Source organism: Austrofundulus limnaeus, unplaced genomic scaffold (assembly GCF_001266775.1).
Source record: "Austrofundulus limnaeus strain Quisiro unplaced genomic scaffold, Austrofundulus_limnaeus-1.0 Scaffold18, whole genome shotgun sequence".
NCBI lineage: Eukaryota > Metazoa > Chordata > Actinopteri > Cyprinodontiformes > Rivulidae > Austrofundulus > Austrofundulus limnaeus.
Window position 1 is genome coordinate 3,071,923 of NW_013952420.1, and position 19,793 is coordinate 3,091,715.

General features: G+C 38.2%; 1 protein-coding gene across 4 annotated transcripts in view; it reads right to left on the reverse strand.

Annotated features, from left to right (window-relative positions):
* The window catches only part of triob (trio Rho guanine nucleotide exchange factor b), a 132,739-nt gene that overhangs the window by 75,537 nt on the left and 37,409 nt on the right, over window positions 1-19,793 (reverse strand). For all 4 annotated transcript variants that reach the window (XM_014003416.1, XM_014003415.1, XM_014003417.1 and 1 more), the window contains 6 exons: window positions 11,499-11,573; window positions 8,410-8,524; window positions 4,697-4,889; window positions 3,002-3,106; window positions 2,437-2,901; window positions 1,672-1,794 (listed from right to left, as the gene is read on the reverse strand). In XM_014003416.1, the coding sequence (XP_013858870.1) occupies window positions 1,672-1,794; window positions 2,437-2,901; window positions 3,002-3,106; window positions 4,697-4,889; window positions 8,410-8,524; window positions 11,499-11,573 (1,076 nt within the window). The remainder of the gene's footprint in view (window positions 1-1,671; window positions 1,795-2,436; window positions 2,902-3,001; window positions 3,107-4,696; window positions 4,890-8,409; window positions 8,525-11,498; window positions 11,574-19,793) is intronic.

The window sequence follows — 19,793 nt, forward strand, 5'->3', positions numbered from 1 at the left end:
GCGGCGCCTCAAGCGCGATTAGAGCAGCGCGATTTGAACGATTTGGCTGTCGCCGTGCGGCGCTTCAACAACTGTCCTGCGTCTGACCTCAAAGTGCACAAGCTTCAGACTTCAGCGTTGGCTGCGATTTTGAAGCTGAAATCGCGTTCGGTGTGAACGCACCATTATGGGTGGGTTGTTGCTACTTCAAGATCAGACTGCTAAATCATCTGCTTACAAAACCTGGGCCTAAATGAACTTTGTCAGAAAAAAAATCACTGTTGTTTGGTTTATTAGTTTGACAGGTTGTTAAGAAAGAGAGATGTCTTTAGCTGCTTTTATTTGATTTTTTTAGTCTTTCAACTATTCCTTCTCTTCTTTTTGTGTACAGCTCAGGTCAACTCAGCTGTTTTAAATGAATTTTAAATAAATAAGATTTGATTCATTCATCTGATGACAGAAAGGCAATCAAACCATTGACTTAAACTGTATCAAAGAGGTAAAAGCTAAGAGCAGAGTGTGGTTTTTGGTAGGAGGATGACAAACAGGAAGAACCAGGTCTGGGACAAATCTACCATCTTTGTAACAATCTTCTACAAGATTGCAAAGCTTTGATAAGAATTGCGAAAGTACAACAGTTTAGGACTTGCAAATGATACACCATAATATCCTCAGCTGCAGTCATTAGTCACCAGCAAAACTCTAAAAATAGAAGAAGTTGGAACACGAGGGTTAATTCTGGGAACTGCTCCGTGACAAAAGATGGGAAAACTGCTCAGAGTGATAGGATTTTTTTAAAAACGTGTTTCCGTAAAATGCTTGCAAACAACTAAAATATCACCTGTTGTAGATAGCGCCCCAAACCTCATTTTGGAAAAACAAAGTTTCAGTGATGTTTATGGTTCTGCTAATCAGCCAACAGCTAATAACAGAGCTGATTATTTGTTTAACAGATCTTTCAGTAACTTTGAAAACCTTTAGTGTACAAATCATTTGCTAAATTAGGTTTTGCCAACTTTATGTCTAAGGTTAGGTAGGTATAAATAGGTATAGATATATTATATTCTTTATATTTATTTTAAAAAAATGTATAGCAAGTTATAGTTACAGCATAGATATAAAGTAGTGAAAGACAAAGGCCTTTTGATTTTCTTAATATTTTTATACAGTAAATAAAGATAAAATGAAAAACTGTTTAATTTCATTTGTCTTCATTTCATCATTGTGTGTTCAGCTGCATTGGGCAGGGCTATAACTTTAGATTGGCTGAATTGCCACAAATGACTCCGCCCACCTTTGAATGAAACCAACAGAATCAAGTCTGCAGCTCGAAGGATACAAAGACATCTGATGCAGACTGAGTGACAGTCATTTTAGCGGTTAGAAATTAGCCGTTAGTGCTAGCTTCCGATATTTTATTATTTTCTTTTATATGTTTAGCAGTTTAAATTTAGCACTGCTATATTTTTTGTTAGCGGTTTATAAATTAGCAAAGCTAATGTTTTGGTTAGCTTAAGTTAATTCTGACCAGTGTGACGAGCTAACGGCTAAACCAAGCGTGGACAAAAATGGAGTGGGTTGATGAAATATCAAAACGACTTGAATCTCAAGAATGTCATAGTAGTTTTTGTAAACATATGCATATTTCCATGCCTCTTGATGAGCATGTTAGAATTGGAGACTGTCCCTTACCATGCAGTTCATAGCAAAGTGGTTGTGCTGCGTCTGCAACTCAACAGCGTGCTGGTGATTCCCTCCGATCTCCGTGTAGCTAGTGAGGAAGAGCCCCTTGTTGTGCATGATCCAGTCGAACATCTATAAACACATGAGGTGGAGAGAACAGAACATTTTTTAAAATGTATTTTTTTAGGTATTTCAAAGGAAAAGCCTTTCCATCTCTTGCTGAGTAACAACAATGAGAACAGGGCTTGTTGTTTGGGGTTTGCGAATATGAAAAACCTTTCATCCCTGATCCTGATCACAGGGTGACATCTGGAAACAAACTTTCTCTATCTGTGTTTCCATTGCAAATGTGCGCAAAACTTTGTCGATATTCTGTTAATTTCGAAAAACATAGTTTCGCAATTGCGGTGTTTCCATTTAGTAAGAAATGCTATTAAAGTCACGCATGAATACGTTTGTTCTCGTGATAAGTCATTACAAACATGGCGGCAACGGATGTAAACACATGCTGCTACCACGACACTAGCGCTCATCATCAGCCATCAGAGGAGACGTCAGCGTCTAAAGGGCTCGACACACGGAAAGCGACGTCGCTCGCTCTCCATTCATTTCCTATGGAAGTTGTGCGGGGAGGCGACAATCGCTTGCAAGTTTAATCTCTGAGAACAGTGGTGTTGAAGCACCACCTGACTATAACTACAATTTCTAACTGCAAGTATTTACACAAAGCTAAATCTAGAACCTAACTCTCTGACTTATAACAAGTGCTCTGACCTTCTCAGCATCCTGCTCGAAGAGTCGCAGCTGAAAGCACTGGTCCAGCTTCAGCTTCCTCATGTGCCACAGCTGCTGCAGATTCTGCCGCGTGCCGTGGAGCTTGTCCAACAGAGCCGTCACTTTGGCCACCAAGTTGTGAGCGTCGGCGTGCTGAGCGTGGAGCCCATGGTGGTGGTCGTTGGAGTCCCCGCTGGCTCCGACGCCGCGGTTGCCGTAGCCGCCGTCCCCACCCCCCGCGGTCTGCGCCTGCAGCCTCTGGAGCAGCCGTCGCCCCTGCGCGTCGAGCTCCTCCACGGAGGCCTTGGTGGCTCGCTTCTTGAGCGCGGCGTGCTCCTCCATGAGCCGCCGAGCGCCCTCCAAGTCCCGCGGGAGGTCGCGCTGGGACAGGGTTTCCTGGAGCTCCTCGAGGCGTGCCAAAGCCCGAGCCGCGTCGCTGGCAAAGGTCTCAAAAGAAAGCCGCACCTAGAAGGAACATTTATTGAAACTGAATCAAAATCTTATCAGATTTTTTTTTTTACTTTGGATTTCAATTGACATAAAATGGGGAAGAAAATATGGAAACCTCAATCCATTCGTCATGATTGTACTCTAAGCTGCCCTCGAAGTCAGCCGTTAGCTGGGAAGGGTCCACGATCTTGGTTAAGCCTTCTAAGGACACCATCACCGTCTGGAGCAAGTAGACAGCGATACAACAACAAAGGCAAGAAAAAAATATATAACTAACATCGAACAAGTGAACAAAAGGGAGGAGAACAAGCTTTGGGGGCAGTGCTGGCTCTAGCCATTTTGGTGCACTAGGCGAGTTGAAGCGCAGCCTCCCCCCCCCCCCCCCCAACTATGTCCCACCCACCCCAATTTAAACCCCTAAAAACAAGTTTGACAGTGTAAAGTACTATGGTAAACTTAGACTTATTTGCCCCCACCCCCCAGTTGTATGGATTTTTTTGCAAGATTTATAGATTTTTGAGGCTTTTTATACAGGTATATGTCTGAAGAGGTTGACATGTATGGGACAACAAAATACAGGCTTGTTGTTATTGAGTTTGTCAACATGAACTGCTACCTGAGAGGCACTACTAGCCCCTCCCCCGTCAGAGTGTCGGAGCAGGACAAGTCAGTGCAACGTCAATCAAATGAGAGAGAGGGTGGGGGCATTTGCTCCATTGATGGGGGATGTTTTATGGGTAGAGTAGTTTATTTTTCCTGTAATACTTCATTATAGTTTTTTAAGATAAAGCTAACTGAAAGGGGCACTGAGCAGAGTTACAACCAGGGATTACAAATAATTACTTTTTGTTCTTCTGCAGTTCAGCGCCCCCTCCAGCAGATGACGCTCTAGACGACGCCTAGTTCGCCTATGCCAAGAGCCGGCTCTGTTTGGAGGTTACAGAATAATAATTTTCCTCCCCTTTCCAAACATTTCCAACAAATAAACCAAGGATTTGAGAAGAATTTGAAAAATCTGCAACTCTTCATGTCTATTGTTGAAACTAAGGGTGTGGGAGGAAAAAAATGAACATTTCTGTTATTACTAATAAGAGAAAAATACACACATACATATATAAAGTGCTGAGTTTCAGGGAGGTAAGGCAGACAGAAGAAAAACACCAAATAAACGGGAGGATTTAGAGCTACTATCAGATTATGCTTTGAATGTAAATATCTATGTCGACCTTTAGATTAGGAAACCAACAGAGAGAAAAAAAGGTTTAAAGTTTATATATCCCTGAATAATACTGTGGCAAAAAGGAAAAGTTTTTTTTTGTGTATGTCAGTGTTAGTAGTTTGGCTTTTGGTTCCTGAAACTGCAAACTTTTATTTTTTAGCAGCAGGGAATGCTGGGGAAACATGTTGAACTTTAGTAAAGATCAACACGTGGACGACCTTAAAGTTTCTCACAACCGGCACACAAGAAGTTTATTCTCCAAAGTCATCCGACTAAATTTGAGATAAAATTCTTTGCCATGCCCTATATATGCTGTTTCCATAGTAACTGGGTCAGAACTAAATATACCAGCTACACACGGGACAGAACAGTACTTCTGTCACACAACAGCAGTCCAGTTAGAGCTGACAGTATGGCTGATGGCTATTTGGATCAAGGAATATATCTAAATTGCTTATCTGACATACAGAAAACACTGATATGTTGTTGAAAGTAATAAACCAGAGAATTATATAATGGTATAATAATATAACAATTATAAATGATAAATTTGTTGCACTAGAAATAGAACAGAACCCTTTTTGAGCTCACCTCAAATTCAAACTTGGAGCTGCCAAAGTTGGTCCTCTGCTTCTGCCAGAAGTTGTCTGGCTTGATGATGAGAGCAACGTGGATGCAAGAAGGGAAAGACTCCTGCAGGATCTTCAGCAGCGGTTTGATGCTGTCCCACTTGGAACCGCGCATGTCCACGATGACGGTGAAGCCATGCCGGGCCACCTCCTCACTGCAGAGCGCAATGACAAGAAGAGGGTTAGGACGCAACGTTGACAAGACGCAGAGGAGTTACCGATCAGTTTTTTTTTTACTTAAAACCTTTGGCCAGAAGGTAAAACGTTCCCTCCATCTACAGAGGGGAAAGAAAAAGGAACAGCTAAAACATTTAAGTGGTAAAATTTCCACAGCTTCTTACCAGGAGTCACGCTGCTGGACAAGGCCATAAAAGGTTATTTCCCTGCATTAAGGGCTTTAATCTGACCGCGTCTAGCTATAAGACAGAAACAGACGCAGACTCTCCTGCTCTGTCTCACTGTGCCCTCACTCTCTGCAAACAGAGCAGCGGAGATTTATTTAATTTTTTTTTTTTNGTCTGACAGAGAGGAGAGGAAACAGGGGAAACTGTAGGAACAGAAAAGAAGGAGAGAAGTAAATTTAGGAAAGGAAATTCATAAAACCTCCTAAAAGCTGAGTTCAGTTCAAGGGTTTGCTCACAGACTTTATCAGTCTCTGAGTCCTAATTCAGAGAATGGTGATTGCATATGTGAGGCCCAGCATATTCATAATAAAATAACTAAATGTGTGTTTGGTATTTTCGTATTCATACAACTATTTTTTGTTTAAAGTGCCTGTGACATCCAAATTTTTTTTGCATCCAATTTTTTTATTTGCAATAAATATGAATGCATTTTTGGAAAGGCAACGTTGATAGCATATTGCAAAAATAACTTTATACTGCTGAGATGAAGAGTTGTTGAGAAATTTGCATGTGAAGCAACAGGAAGTGATGTCAAAAGGGAATGTCTGCATGTAAACAGAGCATTGCTACAAGGCTAACAACACAGATTGTAAAGAAGAATCAGATGTTTCTTTAGGATATTTCGAGTCACTAACAAAGAGATGAAGAGTCAGAGTTCAAATTATATTGTTAACAATTAAAAAAAGAAAAACAGAGTTTCACTTCCTACTTCCTGTTTGACTTTGGCTGAGAGCCAAATTCTGAAGAAATCTGTCAGTTTTGTGACAAAATGTGTAAAATTGTGTGTATGTTTCTTATATATAAAGATGTTTTCTTTTACTTTTTGTATTTGAGTGAGATGCATGTCATAGACATTTTAAAACCACAAAAGCAAATGAAGACTTTTACCTTTTAAACTTAGCATTTAAGATTATTTAGCAGCGAGTGAGATGAAATTGAAGATAAAGGCCAAATAAAAAACTGTCAATTACTGAACCAACTATTGATTCATAACAGTTGGTAAAATTCTACCATGGCCAAAATAAAGTGTATCTGCTGTGCCAAATATAATAGAGGTTTGTGCATATAGTCATTGCAATGTCACAGAGAGCTTAAAGAATAAAGCTAAAATACGGTTATTATTAAAGTGCCACAGAAACAAAAATTTAGACGTAGAGGCAACACATTAAGTTTGTGGTAAAACACATTTGACAGAAGTGTTAGACCTGTAAGGTTTTCTGAAACTGATCTGAACTACCTCTCATCTCGAGACAAGGTTTAAAACTGTAAACCTAAGAAAGATTTAAAAGCAGCGAAGCACTGAGGATGTGCAGCACGATGAAGATCAGAGGCTCCAGAACGGAGGAGAACAATCTGCCCTTGAAGTTAATCACAAGTGAGTCCAAACAGAACACCCCCGAGCTATGAAGTAAAGGTGCCTTCAGTGAAGTTCTGCAAGTAAGTCCTGTGGCTTCATGGTTTAAGTTTTGACATTCAAGTCTATTTGAACAGAAAATAACAGGAAAAAATTGGCACCTACTTTAAAAAAGACACTATACTGTTGATGATGTGGTGAATAAATGACAAAATGTTTAAATGTTATCATCTTCCTTTTATTTTAAACTAATAATAACTAACACAAAGAGGGTTAACAGTAGTTTTTCTAGAGAGCTAAAAGGAAATGAAAAACTTGAAAAGAGAATGATGGGGGTGGGGGCATAAACCAAAACCAGTCCTGCTCCTTGTAGCCCCAGGTTTACTTTCAGTGTTTTTTATTTTATTTTTTTTAATTTAAGCAGGGTGGGAATGTCTGTTACAGAGACACAATGAAACGTGTGTATTGTGTTGGTCCTTAAACGTAAGGTTATGTTAACTACTTTTTTTTTTTTAGAAATAAACAATAATGTTAGACAACAAAAGTCATTTAACACAGCTTTTACTTGGATAATAAGATTAGAGTATGATTTTCAAATGGGGTGAGCTCCAAAAATGTTTAACCCCACAAATAAAAAGAAAAACTGTTTAAAAGATAGTAAAGAAATGAGATTATGTGAAGACTTTATGAACAATGAATATTTTACCTGTTCTAGATAGCTCCTTGAACAACCTATGTTTAATTCTGACTGGCTAACAGTTAGTTCCAGTGTAGCCATGACCAAAATAGACTGATGCTAAGTATTTTTTGTGAACATGTTATGTTATTAACTTTATCACCGCAGTCAGTTCTTAATTACTAATATACCTCTAATTTCATGGCTGTATGCAAAGGTGAATAGGGGCAGGAGCATAGCGCTAATATTGTTAGCATTGGAACTAATGCTACATGTGTATGTATGTGTATGTGTATGTATATGTGTGTGTGTGTGTATATATATATATATATATATACAGTATATACTGTATACTACTAATAAGTATGAGGCCTTAGTTTAAACATAGCTAATGATATGTCGACATATACAAAAATGTATTAGCTCAGATGCTAACCATATATATGTATTAGCTTGGCATTAACACGAGGACTTCTCCAGTTCATGTAGCAGCTCTATTGTCCTCTGTACACATTTTGAGTTGCAGACTGTGTCATTTCTAAATTATCCTTCCAGTCAACACACCCTGGTTTCATTTACAAGTGCTGATCATCAGATTTTGTTCAGGATGAACCTTTAGGGTGAATAAGAGCTTGACAGTCTCGCACCGGAAAAACTAGTGAACTTCATCATTAACCCGGTATGCTTTGCAGTGTTGAAAAATGGCGCCGTCTGTGTGACGTATTTTTGAACAGTATTTTTACAGTCGATTTACAGTTCAAGTAATGTACAGTATAATGTTACAATATGTTACATTATTATGTCCCTTATCAAAAACATACCCAGAGTGTTGCTTTGACTCATTCATGCATGTTTGAGAAATCCTTCAATCTCCTGTGGTATCCATGTGGAGCTATCTAAACACTTGCTGGTACAAAGCACCGCCTATTTGTACACAGCTCCTCCCTGGAGCTCAGTCTGAGCACCTCTCCTCCAAAGCATTGTTTTTAAAACGTGCAGCTTTTTCAGAACAACTGAAGGTAACATAGTTACTTTATGTGGTACTAAACTGAACTAGTATGTGTCTGGAAAATACACAATACCCCCCAGTTCACTAGAAAGTATTTTAGTTTATAATGATAAACAATAAACAATAATTAATAAAGGCACTTTGAGTGTTTGTGCTTGACCACATTTAAAGCAAATATCCAGAATCGACAGCCTGTGTGTGCTTTGTGTGTGTTTGTGTGTTTGCATTCTACCTTGGAATAGTAGCCAGGTACGCTACAAGTCTGCGCAGATCATCGGGTCGTATTCTGTCATGATTGCTTCGTGCTGGAAAAGTGAGAATTGGACCTCCACGTCTGTCTCTGCCACCTTTGTAAAAAACATAAAATTATCAAAAGAGTGAGTAATGTACATTTTTGTGCCTGAATATCTGTTTCAGATTCTGCAGTAAAGTTTGCTGAAGCAGCTGGACCTTCAGAAAGAGCTTTTATTTTCACAAGATTAAGTGGGTGGAGAAAATAAATGAGTTTTCACTTCCCTAAAACAAAGATTTCTGTTTAAAAAGTCTGGGCTTACTCAGATCTAAAACAGACATTTTTTGTTGCTGCTAAATTAGGTAAATAGCCTCCAACAAAATGAACCGATAACTGAACTGAATGCTGGAGTGTTGTGAGATAACTTTCAATTTGTACCAGTGCCAACTGCTAATAAGTTTGCAGTTAGTCATGGATGTGCTGAGTCACTGAAACATAAGGGTCAAATTAGTCTTATGATGACAAGAGCTTTTGAGTCACAATGAAGTTAATAAACAACACGGACAACAAACAAGAAACTAATCTTTCTCTTATAATTATGCTAATGTCATTTGAACTTTAAGTCAGAAAGTGTGACCATATTTTTTCTCAATATATCTTATTTATGGTTTTGTACTACTTTACTTATTGTAGTGTACTTGCACTTTTCCTCTACTCAAATAATTTTCAAAATTCATGCGTAAAATCAGGCATAAAGTGCTCAAAAACCTCATAGCTATCCTGCTTTTGTATTGACTTATATATACAAAAGTGTTTATAAACATTTAATATTACAAAATTGTGATAATGAAATGTCTTAATCAGAGTTGTAATGTAACCAAGTACAAATACTTTGTTAATGCACTTAAGTAAGAATTTTGGTTACCTGTACTTTGCTCGAGTAATTATTTTTCAGCCTATATTTACTTCTACTCCTTACATTTTTGCACAATTATCTGTACTTTCTACACAACACATTTTAAAAGAGGCAAAAGGTAGAAAGTTGTTGCTTTTTTTTTCCCTTTTTGTTTGTTTTTATTTTGGTTTGTTATTGTAAAAAAAAAGGAAAGAAATACTATCCATATTGCTCCTTTTGGATAGAGTATAGATAAAATCTGAAACAGCTAGATTAATGAATCCTAAATTTAACATTGATTTAACATTATTTTTGTTGCCAAGATGTCAGAATGAGTGCAGAGAAGCACTCGGAGAGTGCAAACCTCCGTCAAGACCAATTTCCCCCATCCTGTAATAGAGTTACAAAGGGGCACACCAATACTACAGTGCCACCTGCTGGACACTTTGAAACCCACGACCTGTGAAAGCATCACAGCGTTAAAAAAAAAATCCTGTATCCGCATCGTGATCCGGAACATCGCCAATATTCAAAGGTGTGTTACTTGAGCCAGTACCCACATGTGGTAAAAATGTCATGACAATCCATCCACAAGTTTTTGAGTATTGTTGTCCACGGACAGAACGACAGAACGACAGACAGACATACGTGACCGAAAACATTACCTCGCCCTTGGTGGAGGTAATAAAAGGTCAATTAGCTGATTACATGATAAGCTAGTTAGCCACAAAGCTAACATGGCAAACATTAAACTACACAGTTCTATGACGTTTATAAAAACTGTAGCTGAAGAAAGCAGAAAACATTACCTGTACTAAATTGTGAGAACCATTAGCATAGCTAACACTAAAAGTATTAGCACTGTTAGGGATCCACAACTGGAACAACAAAGTAAAAAATTATCTTTTACCCTTAATGCAGGTTTGTTCTGCTGAATAAATCTACAAAACAAGTGATTGGAGCTAGCTAATTTCATAAACTGGTGATGTTATCACTATGCCTTCATTTTCAAGCTACTTAATCTGGGAAGTTACACACAGCTGGCACGTTTGTAATTAAAGTGAGTAGTTTATGCAGCTTCATTAAAGTATACAGTATAAATACTAGAATATTTTTAGCTTTGTGACTACAGCGGACTTTAGGTTAGTTGAGTGTAGGGCTGGGTGATATGGCAAAAAAATTATCATGATCAATTTTTTCATATCGTCTGATCTTGATTAATGTCACAAATTTTTGTGAACCTAAAAAGTGACTGAAAAATTATTTCACAAATAAATAGCTACAGAAATAAAAATAATGGCTGTTATTTCACTTTCACTTATATAACAAATAGCTGTGGTTCAGCAGAACATGAAAATATTTTTGCAATGTATTTAAAAAGGTATTTACCAAGAAAAAAAAAACTTTTATGTGTAAATCATAGAATCTCACATTAATAAAGTAATCCTTTTGTAAAATTAAAGTTTTAGAATTTAATTTCACATTAAATATGCCATTAAGAAACATAAACCCTACAAAACAGCAACAATTTGTGCACAATTGCCAACTGAATAGGATCGAAGCTCATTACGTTTGTTATGGAAGGAACCAGAGTAACAGGCTCACAGTTGATCACTGTGATCGACCTGAATTTTTTCTCGATCAATAATCGCGATCAACTAATCGCCCAGCCCTAGTTGAGTGGTTTTGACATTGTTGCTCTTGGTTACAGTACATGTGTCAACTGGAACTGAATGTATTAAACCGTAGTAAAATAAATTAGTAAACAAAATACTTTGAGAAAACTCTAAGAAAATGGGGAAAAAAAAATACATTTTTGTGATGAATTTTATCATTTCCCACGCATATCATTTCAAATGTATTTACTACTAGCATTGTTTTAAGCGTTTATCATTTTAAAAAAGTGGGTCTTCAACAACAACAAATACATACACACAAATTACTTTCTTGACTTTAAAAACACGTCTGCATTGTCTATTTTGTTGCCTTGCAAACAGAAAAATACCTAAATGAGAATGTCCAGTTCTACATACTCTACTACTGGAACAAACAATGGTTAACAAACTAATTTGAAACAACTGGATAACAAAAATCTAGACAGTGATTCTTAACTTCTTAGTCCTTTTCTGTAACATTAATATGAGTAAGAGGTTTGGTTAGCACATTGTGAGTAACAGTGATATTTACAACTGACCTGAGAGAAAGGCAACCTTCTCCTTGAGGATGGGAAGCACATCAATAGCCTTCATATCCTCATTGCGATGAAACCCTAAACAACAAAAAATGTAAAGGTTAGTCAAGACATGTTTGTTCATTTCTGTCATCGTTTAGTGAATTAATACATTTAAAAAATGCATCGCAGTCTCAAGAGAGATCAACTTAAGCAAATCGACACGGTCTAAAAGTTCAGCAAATCTGTTTTCTTTGTTTCGGTCATAAAGTTAGTGCATCCATCCACTGTAATTACACGCTGTTTCCTTTCAGGGTCATGGGACAGCTGGTGCCTATCTATCTCCAGTAGTTATTGTGAGAGGTGGGTACACCCTGGACAGGTTGCAAGTCCATCACAGGGACACAGAAACAAATAAGGCAGACAACTCACATTCTTACTCACACCTAGAGACAATTTAGTTACAAATTAACCTAAAAGGCATTTTATTTGGAGCACCCAGAGAAAACCCATACAGTATGTGGCAAATGGTCTCTTCAGCAAATTTAATGAAATGATCTTGATATGAAGCAAAAATGTAATGACTACTTCTTTTACCAACACACAAAATTGTAAAATTGTCAGTCATAAAAAGACAAACAACCTGCAAATCACAGAACAAGCTCGGAAAGCATTAATCAGCATAGGAACACAGACATTCAGATCCACTAATGGAGCTGCAAATTGTCACAGCGGACACTGTTTATCAACAAGGTCACTTGAAGACAAATGCACCTCGAAGCTTGACTTTGTGGACGAGTAGTCAGGAAAATGGACAGTGCTTAAAGAAAACGTCACAAACTACATGGAGAGTTTCTGAAAATGAATTGGGTAGACATCTGAGCACATGACAAAAGGTATTTTAGTCAGATGAGATGACAACATTTTCGTCATGAAAAAATAATAGGGCTGTGTCCTGGCAAGAATTTGGTGATACGGTACATATTATGACACGGGTGAAAATACGGTACATCTCGATATAATGCAATACTGTAAGCAAGGTCATACAGTGTATTGTCATTTTTTCTCCAAAAAGCTCTTGTTAAAAAAAAACTCAGTATGTTTTATATGTATTTCACATGTTTCATACTTCTTAGGTTAAACGTGCCATTAAATAGTTTGATAATTTATTTGTGGCAATTTTTAAAATTTATAATATGTATTTCTTTTAAAAATATTGTCACTTATTACACCAACAACAGCTTATAATCTTGTGCTAAAGTTCAGAAAAAGGATCAAATGAATAGGGATGTCCCAATCCAGATTTTTTTGGCTCCCGATACAATCCGATTTTTTGAATGATTAGTCTTTCTGATACCGATTTGATACCAATCCGATACCGATCCGATAGCTTTATTCCTTTCCAAGTGACAAGGTTGTTTGTATTAAAGCGAGCCCTGCTGTTCCCACCACGAGAAACATCCAGTTTGCAGATTTTGTTTTCAGCATCATTGTTTTCCATTGAAAAGTGTTCCCACACTGCGGACATGGTTGCATACTTGTGTGCGTCTTGACTTCTTAACGGCAGCTATAAAGCATGATGAGGCTGAAAACTGTCACGAAAACTGGATAGGCGCGATCACATGACTAAATCCGATTCTACCCGATTTTCAAAAAATGGCCGTATCTGCCAAAGATTCTGATACTGAGTATCTGATCGGGACATCCCTACAAATGAATCATCAGTGTGTATTACTGTTACAAGGCTCCTTTTCTTTAAAGGGGAACTGTGAGGATGCCAGTCATTTCGATGCCATCAGATTCATATGGCCCATCTAACACAATCATTTACTAAATGTTTGTCTTAGATGGGCATATGATAAGGCATCATATCAATTGCAGACTTGTGAAGTGAATCGAAATTTTACCATGACAGACTTTGTGTTATCGAGAAAAATTGTGTCATCCAAACAAATCAATATAATATCATATTGTGATAAAGCTGGTGATTTACACCTCTAGTTGCGGGACATTCGTTTTCATGCACACCTTTCATAGCCTAGGAAACACACGGTACAAAAGCTCCTTGGAAACCCCTCCCACTGCTGTAAACATCACAGCACAGGGATTTATTTAAGTCTCCACTCAAATATCTGCTGTTTGGCCACAAATTTGATACGGATAGAGGGTCACACTTTTCAGCAGATGGATTCCTTTGTGTACATTGCTATCACCACCCATGAATGACTGGCTATTTGACTCCTTTCTTCAAGTGTCTTAAGGAGTCATATAGATGGACTGCTTCGGACAATTGCTCCTTAAAACTCTCCATGTTATTTGGATGCACAGCAGCCACCTTTGTTGTCTGAGCACTTTTCTGCATTAAGAAATATGCCCACGAACTTCTGACCAATCACATAATACTTGGCGCGTTCGCCTGTGAGAAATAGCTTGGCTTGGGCCTTGTGTCGAGAAGGGGCAGGCGGAGCTGCTCTGCAAACAAATTTTCTGCCATGCAACTACATCAATGAGACAAATTTGCATCTTTGGTATGCGGAGCCTTAACTAGACTGCTTTACTTCTGTTACTTTGTCCTTATAACCTGCTGCACCTGTTTCTTATTCGTATTTCCTTAGCTAAAACTGAAGCTACGCATGGATTAAACATCCACACCACAGTGCAGAGAACAACACATTCCTTTCTTGTAATTTAAAGTATTGTGTAGTGCAGTGTGTGTTCCTTGTGATGCGTGCCCATGACACATTCTTCACTACGGTGGTTTATGTGAATTCTGGCTCTGTCACACAGCCAGCACTGACCACTGTTAAAACTGCTGCAGCCCCTGCTAGGATACTGCTTAAACTGTTGCGCCGCATCTTTTTGAACCGAGTCTGGCAGAAAGCAAAGAAACATGTCGTAGACCGTGGAAAGTTGGAACCAGTAGTAGCTATTACACAGCTTTTGTATCTTAATGCTGCAGCACGGGTTTGGAAAACTAAGTTGGACTCTGGGAAAACTTAGGGAAACTAAAACAATGTCCAGACCAACTGATTTTAATTGCGCTTGTAATAATAAAATGTGAAATACTGTATGGAACAAAGTAATACTCTATAAATGGTGATTCATGAGATTGTATCATGGCACTCACACACACATCAGCCTCTTCCGTTCACTTCATAATAATGGTGTAATTTACAAGTCAGCTGAATTTGAAATAAAGCTTTCCGACCACAGACTGTTTGATTAGAATACATTTATGACAGCGATTAATTTAGCTGTCATTGTTCTTACAGAAGACGTGAAATGGATCCTATTGGTGCATAAAATTAGCTATACTATGTTTTGCTTTTTTTTTTTTTTTTACAAATGAAAGCAGAAGAAGGCCAAACCTATACAGTAGCGACACAATTCTTAAACCTACATAGTTTCAAGAGCTATCACCTTACATCATTTTGTATGTAGGGTCAGGGTCATTTACAGATTAGCATTCATGTGCTCACTTAAAGATGTGCTGTCAAGACTTGTTAACTCGCAGCTTGCTCAACTCGGTTCAGTTCAAATGTGCATTCTGCTGCTCCTCCTTTGAGATGGTGGGACCACAGATTGCAGAGAGAGACACAAAATTATAGCTTCCACTACATTTGAAAACAATGAGTGACACTGCCTGTGGAGTGAAAAGCTCCATCTGTTTTTGCCGAGCTCGATTCCAGAGTCACCGTAAGAAGCTCTCCCGTTCGGTCGCAATAAGGGAGCATATTGTGTTTTCACTTGAGCAGGAGTTAGTGGCACAAGCTCACTCGGTTTAGACCTTCTTTTTAAGTCTCCGCATGGATTGTGGCCTAAATCCATCATTTCACATACAGTAGCTGCATCGTCCCTCCTAACTCCAGGCTTGAAACACTCAAGAATCACAAATCTCAAAGCAGGTTGTCAGAAAGCCCCAAAAAAGACAAATTCTTTACATCATAAAATGAAGACAAAATACATGTTTCTAATCAGTTTGTTGTTGCATACAAGTTTGTTTAAGAGTAAAAATGGAATGCAACATGTACAGTTTTTGTAAGGACTGAGAAGCTTATGAGTCAACACAACAGTTTAGACTCTACGGAGCCCGCGAGGAGACATGGGGGGATTTTTTCTTTTGCGTTCCCTCACAATACTTTTGCGTTCCCTCGCAATACTTTTGCGTTCCCTCACAATACTTTTGCGTTCCCTCACAATACTTTTGCTTTCCCTCACAATACTTTTGCGTTCCCTCACAATACTTTTGCGTTACCTCGCAATATTGTTTCGTGTTCCCACGCAAAAGTTTGTTTTGTATATGAACTGAATTAAATCAGACTTTTATTTTGAAATATCGAGTTACCAAAACAGGATGTGTCGCCACAAGTTCGTGAAATTGACATTGATGTTGCGTGGCTGCACTGTGTTAAAATATCGGCATATGACATACTTCCATGCGTGGCTGTGTGATATATTCATTCTGAAGCTGAATTAAAGCAGTAGGCTAACTTGCTAATGGTGAGCAGGTGAATTTGTTAATAAACCAACAGGCACAACAGTGATAAACGACTTTTGCGAGGGGACACAAAAAGAAAATAAAATCCCCCATGTCCTCTCGCGGGCTCCATAAGACTCAGTTCCTGTCTAAAGTGAAACAAATGCTAATGAATGTTTAAACATTATCATTAAAAAAAATAAAGTGAAGAGTAAAAATAAATTACAACAGTTATTTTTTAACCCAGTCAATTAAAATGAAGTGAAATGAATAAAAAAAACTCTAGGTTCAACATCTGGTTTGGTGGTGTCCATATTGGTGCGGTGTACTGAAGATGACTATTCAATGATGTTTTCCCTAACAGGACACATCTTCAGTTCTGTACTCCAGCCTCATTGGGTGTTTTGGCCATTTTTCCTACATAGTATCTGTGGTAGGAGTGCCACAAGGGGCTGATCAGACACGGTGGAGTGTGTCGTCTAGTGCTTACACGGTCATCTGGCGGCCCATATGGTCTCTTGTTTGTTCAGCCACTGCCAGTGTCTGCTCCTTTGAGCAACAGTTACCAGGTCCTTGATTGCCCTCGGCTCTGCCTGCCTTCTAATCCCCTCACCTCCTTCAGCAGCCTTGCTGTCCACCTCAATTGGGAAACCTTGACTTTACAGCTCCTTAACCCCAGCTGCTATACTGGTTTTCATTTACCTCATCGATAGATATCATCTCAATAAAAATAACCTGACAAGAATTAGCCCAGAAAACCAGATCTGGGTTTAGGATTGGTGACTGTAACTTTGAGAGGAAAGGTGAATCTCTTGTATTTGAAAACCCTTGTTTGATTTCAGCAGACATGATTCAGGCGGTGAATGCTTGTTTTGCTGTTTTTTTCCCTGCCTGTGTAAGTGTTATTGGCTGTTGGAAGGTAGTCAAGACATTTTGTTGAGTGGCATTGGTCACGCCCTTTCTTATGCTACTGATTTGAGGCCAAGCACCTCTGTACTAATGAATCTAATAGTTTCTCCCTTCCTAATGCATGATAAAATCATCTAGGTTTCAAATCCAAAATGTAAATAATGTTCTGCCAGAATAACGCTCTGGAAATTATGAAATGAAAAATAACTCAAGTATGTACCAAAATATTTTTTTCTAGTATTAATTCTTATTTGAACGTTAGTTTTAATACCAAACTCTAGCAATAATCCAGCATGACCTTCAACTGTATTTCTGTATTTTTTTTTCCCTGTTCCAAAGAGTTGGAGCATTTCGCCTCAGTTCCCAGGGCCAAACCCTTCAATTCAAATCTTTTAGACCACAGGCTAGACTGTGTATGGATCATTTGTGCATCCCAGCATGCCTCTCAATGCCAATCCTTTTGGCTCATATCCTCGTAACCTCAAACTCTGACAATTTACAAGCTGGATGTGATGCAATGCTGAGAAATACACGTGTCCTGCTACATAAAACTGCAAAAAATACTACAGAATATTTGCCATGACTTGTCCCACCTGTCTAACAGGGAACCTAACATTTCACCTGCTTATAAAACACAATTGTTGTCAGGAGCAATCCTTCTAAACTTTAGATATGAGTATTGAATATTAAATAGTATTTTGATGGTAAAAGCAGCAAATGCATTCCCCTAATCACAATTGCTTAAATGTGAGACAAACTGTTATGTGTCATCTTTATGAGGATTTGCAGTGCATTTGACTTCGATGGATTTCAGATGCTTTTCACTTTTAGGTCAGAGCTCAGAATCTGGGATATGTTTCTTATACTGCCCAGTATGGTTTGGCTCAGTTTGTCCTCTTCTGCATAACTCAAGAATATAAAAACAGAGCAGAAATGGAGGAAGTGCCTGAGCAGATACATTTACGCTCGTCAGACGGTCTGCTAGCTTTGGAAACTCCCTCCAACCAAAAAAAAAAGAAAAAAAATTTTGTGTATGTTTTGCAAATGTGTCTGCCAGAAAGGGTGTGTTTGTATACATGGGTGTGTGCTTGTGTTTTGACCACCTCTTTTCTGGTCAGCAGCATGTTTGACACAAAATAACCCTCCATCAGACAGATGGATGTGCCACTTCAAAAGGTTTGTGGTAAAAACTTTGATAATCCGGGTCATGATCCAACACGTTGAACAGTAATTCCTTAAGAAATTCATCTCAAAAAAAGTAAAAAAAAAAGTCTTCACTTTACTTTGATTATGTTTTTAAGATTTTTCTTCGCCTTCCTGTATTATTTTTTTACATGTTGTGGGCAGGGTGAACGTCTGGCCTTCTCTCTATGAGAACTTGTCACAGAGTCAACAAGAGCAACAAGAAGTGTGTTTTGGCTCAATCCAACATGGTAAAAAAACAAAAAACAAGCGAGCGTTCTCATTTTTTTATTCTCTCAATCCCTTTCCATTTGTTTCCATATCTTAAATTGTCGAACCCTTTCATGTGTGTATTTTCGCTCTTTTCTTCTTTCTGTCTGCTTGACTTCGCTTCTCATATAACCGAGTCATTCTCTTGCTTTCTCCCACATTCGGTCACTTCCAGCAGCCTGTCCTGCACTCCTTCTCCCCAGCTCTCTGACCTTCGCCCAGGGCTGGCAGGCGGCCGGGGGACTGTGGTGAGCTTAACTTTCATCATGTTTCTCATATTGTTGTTACAGTGTGGCTTACAGCAAAAATAACACTTTTGCTCCCACCACAACCCCTCGACCCGAACTTAACCCCTCAACACACACAGACACCGAAAAAAAGACAGAAAGAAAACGACTATAAATAAGTTATATAAAAGTAGGGCAAGTGGAAACAAATAGCAGCCTTGGTGCAGCTGCCACACTGTGCCCAAATGGTCAGTGAGTAATTTGTAACGTGGCACCTCCAGATAAACTATTGATCCATCATTCATATACAGTATATATGCTTAAAATGATCAAACAAGCAAACTTGTTAGCACCTCTAGACAAATGGCCTGTATGCAACCAATGAGCACAACAATTATGTATTAATAATTCATACCAGACTATAATTATTATAGTCTGGTATTATGGTATAATACAAGAGAAATTTGACAATGATGAAGTGAATCAAGCTGATCTCAATCTAACAGCTCGTTATTCAAAGAAAAGTAGACTTGATCAATACATTGTTTCAAAAAGATTTGAACTATCCCTTTAAACATAAACAATGGGTTGTATAAGACCAGTGAATGTGATAATAAGGTCACTGAGTTGACTGTTAAGTAAATAAATTTGGCTACTTCCCTTGTCATAAAGGTAGACTCAGAATATGTGTTTTTTTATAAGGCTACATCTGTCCTTTTGTTGCTTTCTCATGTCAATGAAGAAGAATAGCAACCTCTGCGTACAAATCTGGTTTCGCCTCGTCTCCATTCGATGTACTCTCGCTTGTGACGTTCCTAGAGTTCCTCCAGACGTCACTACTGACAACCGACTTTACCATGCCAGCACTTCTTTTGTTCTTAAAAAAAGTGGCGGCAAACGTCCAAACTTGCCCTGATGTCCACTTCCTGATGCCAAAAAAATAAATCTCCTTCTCTTACAGCATGTTAAACTGCAAAGCTTACAATGCAGGAAAAAAAAAGGATAATGTGAGAGTCAACTCCACACTAACAATCAGGATAAATGCTAATTTTTTTTATTGGTATCAATTTGCTTAGCCTTGTTTTAGCTTTTAGCAAACATTCATCTATTTTAACTTTAGCTAATGTTTTCACTGATTTTAACTATTTTTTTTCTACTTTCGGACAGCATTTTGCTATTTTAATCTTTTAGTAAGCATTTAGCATTTTAGATGTTTTGTTTTTATTTTAATTAGTTTTTTACATTGTTGTATTT